This window comes from Nematolebias whitei, chromosome 12, assembly GCF_014905685.2.
Source record: "Nematolebias whitei isolate Nwh7 chromosome 12, NemWhi1, whole genome shotgun sequence".
In the NCBI taxonomy this organism is placed as follows: domain Eukaryota; kingdom Metazoa; phylum Chordata; class Actinopteri; order Cyprinodontiformes; family Rivulidae; genus Nematolebias; species Nematolebias whitei.
Window position 1 is genome coordinate 8,037,136 of NC_056509.1, and position 9,241 is coordinate 8,046,376.

Genomic DNA, 9,241 nt, shown 5'->3' on the forward strand with positions numbered 1-9,241 from the left:
GCTAAGGGTACTGCTAACGGTGCCGCTAACGGTGCCGCTAACGGTGCTGCTAAGGTTACTGCTAATGGTGCTACTAACGGTACTGCTAACGGTGCTGCTAACAGTGCTGCTAATGGTACTGGTAACGATGCTGCTAACGGTGCTGCTAACGGTACTGTTAATGGTGCTGCTAACGGTGCTGCTAACGGTACTGCTAACGGTACTGCTAATGGTGCTGCTAATGGTACTGTTAATGGTGCTGCTAACGGTGCTGCTAATGATACTGCTAATGGTGCTGCTAACGGTGCTGCTAATGGTGCTGCTAACGGTGCTGCTAACAGTGCCGCTAATGGTTCTACGAGTTGGACTGAGACTGTTCTGCTTGTCTTCAGATGAGGATTCCTGCCATCCAGAATGATTTCAGCTACTACAGACGGACCATCAGCCGAAACCGGCTGAACAACATGAATGTAAGTTATGAAGGAAAGGTCACTTTTTATACAAGCCCAATTCCAAAAATGTTGAATGTGTGAATGCAAGGATTTATTTTATTCACAATAAACTTGGAAACATCAAATTATTAAATTAAGAAATGTTACTGTGTTTGGAAAGAAACTAAGTTCAGTTGAGTTTGATGGCAGCAACGCAGCTCAAGTTGAGACAGGTTGATACATATGAAAAATCTGGAGGAGCATTCTGTAATCTGTTGGAAGTAAAGGTGGGCTCAGGTTCAGCAGTTTGTGTAAAACAGTCTAAAACTAGCTTGGTTCTGTTGTGGACATGGCTGCCTGGAAACCTCAGATCATCGTCTAAACACAACGGGCCTTCGTTTGTTGCATTTCCATCTCAACCTTCTGGAGTCACCTCGTCTTCTAGCTTGTTGCTATGAAAGAAACGTTTTAATGAAATATTAAGGGGATGTGTGTTCTGTGTTCACTTCACACTTCAGAGATGGTATGAAGCCAATAAAACGTGTAATCACTGACCTGTGTCGGTCAGTGTTTCTAACAGGACATTAAAATGAAGGGAACAGACACCGTCAGTGTTTGACACTCTGGTTTGCACTGCAGCTGGACATTGAGAACCAAGTCAACAATGAGATGGCTAACAAGATGTCTCTGTTCTACGCTGAGGCCACGCCCATGCTGAAGACACTCAGCAACGCCACCACAAACTTTGTCACTGAGGTGAGAGCACAACGGTACTGGACCACCTGCGAACAGATCAGTCTTAACAAACGCCACTGGCCTTACTGGATTCTACGTGTTTAGTTTAGGGAAACCAATGATGTTGAACAACGTTAAGTCAGGTCCTCTGCACCAGAGGTGTGATGCTTTGTACTGCTAATAGTTTAAAAAATGTCAATAAGATTTATTTTTTATCTTGTTTCTTTATAGAACAAGACTCTTCCTTTGGACAACACCACAGACTGTCTCAGCACCATGGCCAGCGTCTGTAAGGTCATGCTGGAAACACCGTGAGTTTGGGTTTACAGTGTTTTATACACCGTGATGACTGCAGCTGCTTATTGTCCCGTCACTAACTGTGTGTGTGTGTGTGTGGGGGGGGGCTTCTGTTCGTCCATCCTGTGAGTTGGATAATTGGAAAAAGAAGGATACCGACCTCCATGTTGCTGTGTGGCTGCAGCTAGACATAAGAAAGGTCACCTTCAAAACTTGTCACCAGGTCAAAATTTAAGATGGCCACCGTCTTAAATGGTTCATACAAGATGACTGATGTACGAAACCATAAATATGTTAACTGGCCACCCTATCATTTGAGGAAACTATCCGTTTTGGTTTTTATATTTCGTAAAAGATCATTTTCCTCAAATGGTTGGGGTGGCCAGAGATTCACCAGTGGTGGTCAAGGCCACCAATGGTCACCCCCCGGCTCCGCTGTTGCTCCTGGTGGTGAATAAAATGTCTCCCTCCACTCAGCAGGATCCATCACTCTGTTCTGTCTCTGTTCTTCTGCACAGTGTAACTCCACATGTGACCCTAGAAAACATGCTTTTTTTGCTGCAGATAGTGCGAAAGACCAATGTTTTTTTCCTGAGCAGCTAATCTGCTCTTCACCTCTCCCTGTCTACTTGGTGTGCTGAACGTCTCCTGCACCTCCTGCAGAAGCAGGAAGGAGGGGAGTGCAGCTGAGGGGCTGGGTTTGAGTTCAAGGAGGAAGGAGTGGGAGGAAGAGACAGCAGGAGGATTTTAAAGTATAAAACTATATCGTTCTATATCGAGATGGTTTCAACTTATTTGTCAAAAACTATATCTCGATATTTTTAAAATACCCAGATATGGTCAGCTCCAGTACGACTTACAAGGCGGAGCGACGTGTACGGTGGAAAATACGGTACTTCCATAAACAGTCCAGTCCAGAGAACCTTCCACACGTGCTCTTTTCAACCCCTGAAGGACAGAAGCTTGTTTAGAAGCAGAACTAGTTCTTACTGTTGTCTCCGTGTCGTCCTCACCTTCTGATCCCGTCTTCTGCGGCCTTTTGGTGTTTTCAGGGAATACTCCAGTCGTTTCAGCAGCGAGGACACGCTCTTGTTCTGCATGAGGGTGATGGTGGGCGTCATCATCCTTTATGATCACGTGCACCCTAACGGTGCCTTTAACAAGTCCTCCAAAATAGATGTAAGTAGATTGCTCTTCCTAGTGTGGACAGGAGACACCGTGTCTCTGCGCTGGACACGACTCTTTGTTTCTTTCAGATGAAAGGCTGCATCAAAGTCCTGAAGGAGCAGCCGGCAGAGAAGGTCGAGGGCCTCCTGAATGCACTCAGGTAGGTGGAGTCCCCTCGTTCACTGATGACCTCATACTCTCTGTTTCTCTAAGGTCCACGTGGTTCTTGTCTCGTCAGGTTCACCACAAAACACCTGAATGACGAGTCCACTCCGAAGAACATCCGGACGATGCTCCAGTAACGGTTTCTTTGTTCAATCCAAGCAGAAAGGAAGCGGCTCGTGCGCTGACCTCACATAAGATGTACATGTTTACATTATTTAAAAGACACGATGTTAATAGTTTTGTGTACTTTGGAAAGGACTCTGAGGACAGAGTCCTGCTGTCATATACTGTTTGTAGAACACTGAGCTTCTTCAGAAGCACCTTGAAGTAGATCCAGTCTCCGTCAATGAAACGTGTTCATTTAAATCTGATCTATGTTGGGGACAGTTTCTGTCCAGACTGGTTGCTAGTTGTAATCCAGACTATCGTACAAGAGGAAGATGATCAGCACAGAATGTGCTCTGAGAACAGCACGCACGTAAAGAAGCCACTTTGCAGCGTGGTTCTGTGAGACAGGCCTACATATACATATCTTACCTGTTGCAGATGGCTCCTTGAATGACCCGAGTGTAAAGAAACAAACGTTTGACAATCTCTCATCATGAAATGGCTCCAAGGTGTTCTTCATTCAAACACTGTTTCATAAGCCGTCGCTGCTTTTACATTTCACCATCTAATAATAATAACAATAATAGTAATAGTAGTAATAAAAATAATAATTGTAGTAATATATGTTTTTTCATTTACCATTTATTTATCCAGGTAGTCTCATTGAGCCACGAGAACTCGTTTTCAAGAGAGACCAGTTTAGGGAGCACATGGGGGTTAAGGGCCTTGCTCATGGGCCCAGGGTGGGGGTAATGAGGGTGGGGGCAGGCGTGGGTGCTTCACCTACCCCACCCACATTTTTGATGTTGTCGGTACCGGGGCTTGAACTGGTGATCTTCCGATCACAGGCCCACCTTCTCTAACCTCTGCGCCACCACTCACTAATAATTCAATTCAAAAATACTTTATTAATCCCAGAGGGAAATTAAATAATAATAAATAATAATGTGTTATGTGTCATCATTGTATGGGAACATACAATGGTCATATTGGCTCTCTGCATTTAACCCATCCACCACCAGGTGGTGCAGTGGGCAGCTATTGGAAGCACCCGGGGAGCAACTGGGGATGAGGTGTCCTGCTCAGAGACGCCACGAGAAGCATTATTAGCAGCAGCAGCTAGCTGTAGCAGCCCCTGTGCTGCTGAGGGTCAAAGTAAGGATCAATTTAATGACGACAGCTGAGCTGTTTGATGCAACAGAACCTACTCTGATCTGGACCCGGCCTTTAGCAAGTCCAAACTGGAGTCTGAACAATCCATCTGCAGCAGGTAAGATGATGACGTCTCATAACTTCTGTTCTAATGACATTAGTTTGGCTGTGAAAAGATCATTCAGACGAACAGAGACTTCATTAAAAGTTTCACTTCCAGCTTAAAAATCTGTTTGTACCAAAATGTTGTGAGAAGAGATGATTAAACCAGCGACTGATCCAAGTCCATCAGCTTTTCTCTGCACGTGTGAGGCTTTCTTTAAAAGAAAAAACCCCAAATATATATTTAATTTTATATAAGTTATGGTTTGTTTTGTTTTTAGTAGAACAAAGATGTTAGTTTTTTTTATAAAGTGGCCAAATCTGTTTAGAAATGAGAATTTCCAGCTGTTGTCTTAACACCCATCATTTCCTGTTCTGTTTTTAAGATTTGCATCTTTCAAACTATTCCTTCAATCAGATGTTGCAGAATCTGCTGAGAGCATCCTCTGGCACTGATCTACCTTCAGGCTGCCTCACTGTGGACTCTGTTTAGAACATAATAATCCTGCTTGTTGCTGCAGGGGATTAAACTGGATTAGACAATCTCTGACGGTTGAACTGTGCTTCTTTTCTTATACACGATGAGACCAATGAGTGTGTTCTAACCTGTGTGGACTTCATCTGTTGGTAAACTTCTACACCGGACACTTCACCTTCTGAACACATTACATGAATACAAGCAGCTGGATGGAAGTGCTGTTGTCCTAAAGTACCTGACAAAGTTCTGTTTTTGTATATTTTTACTGATTTCATCCGTAAAGTCCGTGAACATGTTCACTGATGTCACATCAACCAGTGGTTCACTGGTTTGTTCAGAAAACGATGTCAGTATTTCCATGAGTTTGGAGGCCCGTTCCACGCAGTGAGACCTGAATCGTCCCATTTTAAAACAACCCTCACTTCTGCTGTTCGGACTGTCCTTGTTGGAAGATCTGCTGTGTGTTGAGTGCAAGGACTGTTTTAAATCCTCGTGCTTGGTCCTAAACTCACAGCTACTGTTTCAGCTTGCATCATTTGCTTTGGCCTTGTTGCAAACTGAATGGGTTGTGTGGAGTGGATAATAAAGGTGGTACATTTGTTTCAATAACACGTTTGTTCCTCTTTTCTTCTTGTTTAAAGCCTTTGCAGCTAAAGTTCAGCTGGTCAATAAACAGTTTATTATCTTAGTGAAACTGCTTCATGAATATGCAAAGTTGTGGTAAACATTGTAAAATATTGTGCGGTTTGTGTGCAATTTATTGGAAATGTTTGCATGATCAAGATTTTTCATTTTTATTATGACCTGCCTGTTTTAGATGGTGTGTTGTGTTTTCACGTGTTTTTAAAGATTTCACAGGTCGTGTTGAAACAGCAGTGAAGGCTGCCTGTGGGACACGTGGTGGGCCGGTCGTGGACTGATGAAGTCCTCTGGATGGAAGATGAAACGTTTCTCACTTCAAGAAACTGGTCCAGATGACACCATTTCATCTTTTTTGCCCCTGCCCTAATGATTATATTTAGTATTTAAAACGATTTAAAATGAACAAACAATTCCTGAACAAAATTCAGATTTGTAACTTTGGTAATGTAAGAAAAAATAGTCAGTTTAGTTTTTAAAATGCTTTAAACACTCATGGCGGTGGGTAAAGTCAGTGACACTTTTATTTTTGTCTGGTTTTATTTGTATTTTTTAGGGTGCAGTCAGTTGTAGCAGTAACAAAGGGTGACCCCTCCACTACATTTATTTTATTTATTTAGCTCTCGTTAAAATGTGGCACCAGCTGGTCACTTTACTGACCAACAACAACTTATTTAATATTTTCACCCTTTAATGATCAGAATCAGTCACTGAAGTAGAATCTGTTCATTACAGGGAGTTCTACCAGAACACATGAATATTCATCTGGAGCAAGAGACCAAAGTTGTTTTTGAAGTTTTATTACAAAAATAATCAAACTAAGAATCGACAACAATAATAATGAATCAATCAAGGCTTAATTCTCTTATCTAAGGAGAAATTGACTCTGAGCAGGAATTATTTCAGTTTTATACGCGCATGATTTAGACAAAAAGTTTGAAGATTTTAATAAATAGTTTACTTTGGATTTTGGTTGAAAGAAGTGATTTAATGTGATCAGATAAAGTCATTTATTGTCACTGCAAGCAGGAAATGATTTACCAAGTTGCATCAGCTAAAAATAACATAACCAGACCAAGAGTTGCATCATGTCATCAGGTTCTGCTCCTTACCGGGTCAGTGTTGACGGCACCACTCATCTTTTTGGGGTTCTGTGGTGGATCAGACCAGGGACACCATGACGAGGACTACTTGTTGGGTTCAGGGACACATCCATAACCCTCATGCTTAAATACTTTTCTTCAATTTATCTTGTGCAACATGACAACTGAGACCTGTTGGTACAAGTTTTATACTTTTAAACATGGGGTACTTTTTTCATTCAAGACACTCTTGATTAACAACATTTTTATTTTCAACTTCCAAAAATTACAGTTTTGAGAAAATGAACAGAATCAAAAACCTCTTTAAAACTTTACATATTCACTTAATGAACATAATAAATGTATTTCCAGTTATTACAGAAATGTGTAGCTACAACTGAGCAGACTCGTGACAGCAGTCAGAGCAAGTAGTGGAGCTGCGTTTGGAAACGGATCGATGCTGGAACATAATGTGCTTCTGGGGGTCCTCCCCAGAAAACATTGAATAAAATGGATGTGATTTCCTGCATTTTGGTGTATTTTAACAGCTTGTCAAACATAGTGCTTGTAAAAAAAAAAAGCAATTGTATTTATTTAGGGCAGCACGGTGGCGCAACTGGTAGAGCTGCTGCCTCTCAGCGAGCAGGTCCCTGGTTCAAACCCCGGTCCAGGGGCCTTTCTGGGTGGAGTTTGCATGTTCTCTCCGTGCATGCGTGGGTTTTCTCCGGGTACTCCGGTTTCCTCCCACAGTCCAAAAACATGCATGTTAGGCTGATTGGTAACTCTAAATTGTCCCTAGGTGTGAGTGAGAGAGTGAATGGTTATTTGTCTCGTTTGTCTCTATGTGGCCCTGTGATGGACTTGCGACCCGTCCAGGGTGTACCCCGCCCCTCGCACAGTGATTGCTGGACATGGGCACCAGTGACCCCCGTGACCCAAAAATGGAATAAGCGGGTAAAGAAAATGGATGGATGGATGTATTTATTTATTTTGGTGGACCCCAGTTTGAAATCCGATTTAAATTATATTTGATGACTGTGCATCTAGTGGCTAAAATGTCCATACATTTGGGTCATTCAAAAAATGTTAAACCTTAAGAGGAAAAAAATAAGTTTAGTAATTATATTTTCATGTGATCCTGCATTTACAATATTTTTATTCGTTTGTTTTCCAATGACCCCGTCCAAACCATTTACTTTATTTTCCTCTTTCAAATAATCAGAAATAGAAAGACCGACGGTCTTACCAATAAAAACACTAACTGCTGAGACTGACTGTCCATCCTCCCACCCTACCTTCATCCCTCATCAATCACTGGGAGGATTTATTGTTTTTACTGGTAAACAGGATTTGGCTCTTTAGAAAAAACCAACCAGATGAAGCTGAGGTGTAGTTCAGTCAGCGTCCTGCTGGGGGCGGTGGAGTCGCTCTGTGGAGTTCAGGACTGGACTGCAGACACTGAAGAGGGACGCACCTGCCACACACAACACGCGCACTTTACATTTTATAAAAGAACATCTAAATAAATCATATTAGAGGCCAAAATGTCTCTAACTAAACGAGCTATTTTCACTGATCCTGAGCTGAAAGTTAACCAGTTCATCGCTGAGAAGTCCTCTCCAGCAAGATCTTTGGTTAAAACTCTGTCATCTCTTAAATTCAGCTCACCTGTTAGCAAAATATCTCATGCACACTGGAAGGAATGCTAGAAGGTGCAGTAGGTACTCGCTTTCTGCAAGTTGAGCTGTTTTTATTAAGCTGTTAAATCAGCTTAAAGATGTAAAAGATGATTATTCTGTTGGATTTGACCCCAGAATTCATCCCGTCTGCACACCTGCCAGCCACATTACAATAAATAAATAAAATAAATAAATGACTGACCTTCAGTCACGCACATGAACAAACCAGCCTGTCTGGAGGTTTAGTGTGTCTTTGTAGTGTTAAGCTGAAACTTGTGAAACTTTCAGCAGTTTATTCACAACAAAAAGAAGCTCTAATGTTCCTGATGGGGTCAGGAACCGTCTCCTGGAGGTCTCAGTGTGTTTCTTACTCAGATTAGCTCGAAGCAGCAGAGGAGGTGCACTGACTTACTGGGAGCGCTCCTGTGGGAGCGCTGGGAGGCCCTGAGCCCCTCTGAGCTCAGCCGAGGCAGCGGCGGCCTCACGGGCCTCGGACGAATCCCAGCATTCCACTGGGCCAGGCCAAGCAGGCTTATGGCGGTCCCCTTGGTGAGGGTGGGGGCCTCTGGAGTCTGAGATGTAAGTGAGGGGTGAGTTTGGGTCTGGTGAGGGGGGTCAGGGGGAGCTGGGGGCTGTTGGACTCTGCAGCTGGAGGTGAGCAGCATCTGGAACAAAGACACAAAGTCAGACCAGAGATGATCAATGAGCCGCACCCCTCTACCCAAACTGTACCCCCCCCCCCCCCCCCCACACACACACACACACACACTGAACAACCCATCATTAACAGCACTTCAGCTCCTTAGCTGCTCCAGAATGCATGACGCCAGCCTCCAGGGACCCCCACCCCGGTGCCGCTGCAGGCTCGTGGCGGTGGGGATGGATGGAGTGAATTACCAGAGACTTGGCTTTGCGCAGTTTGTAAGAGGCCTCAGACAACGGCTTCTTCCTCCCCCCGTTCAGCTCAGCTGTGCTGCTGCAGGTGGGGGCTCTGCCGCTCGTTTGCCTGAGGAGAGACGTGAACATCTGAATGTTTTTATGATAAATCAAACTTAACTGAGCAGCTGCACGACCCTGACGAGGGTCAAGCAGTTAGAAATGATCCAACTCCATCATTTACAGAGGCCCTGAGGTTTAACAGAACAACGTTTGAAAAAATGGAATTACATTATAATAATAATTGTTGTTGTTGTTGTTGTTGTTGTTGTTGTTGTTGTTGTTGTTGTT

The 9,241-nt window shown here is 43.4% G+C and overlaps 2 protein-coding genes across 3 annotated transcripts in view; one reads left to right on the forward strand and one right to left on the reverse strand.

Annotated features, from left to right (window-relative positions):
- fam49a (family with sequence similarity 49 member A) overlaps positions 1-3,501 on the forward strand; it is a 13,937-nt gene extending 10,436 nt beyond the window's left edge. For both annotated transcript variants that reach the window (XM_037685256.1, XM_037685255.1), the window contains exons 6-11: positions 372-449; positions 1,050-1,166; positions 1,377-1,456; positions 2,495-2,621; positions 2,699-2,769; positions 2,848-3,501. In XM_037685256.1, the coding sequence (XP_037541184.1) occupies positions 372-449; positions 1,050-1,166; positions 1,377-1,456; positions 2,495-2,621; positions 2,699-2,769; positions 2,848-2,911 (537 nt within the window). In that variant the 3' untranslated portion in view covers positions 2,912-3,501. The remainder of the gene's footprint in view (positions 1-371; positions 450-1,049; positions 1,167-1,376; positions 1,457-2,494; positions 2,622-2,698; positions 2,770-2,847) is intronic.
- Positions 3,502-8,385: 4,884 nt separating this feature from the next.
- Positions 8,386-9,241, reverse strand: part of fbxo16 (F-box protein 16) — a 12,571-nt gene continuing 11,715 nt past the window's right edge. Inside the window, exons 6-7 of the mRNA XM_037686072.1 lie at positions 8,912-9,020; positions 8,386-8,679 (exon numbers count right to left, since the gene is read on the reverse strand). Of these exons, the coding sequence (XP_037542000.1) occupies positions 8,386-8,679; positions 8,912-9,020 (403 nt within the window). The remainder of the gene's footprint in view (positions 8,680-8,911; positions 9,021-9,241) is intronic.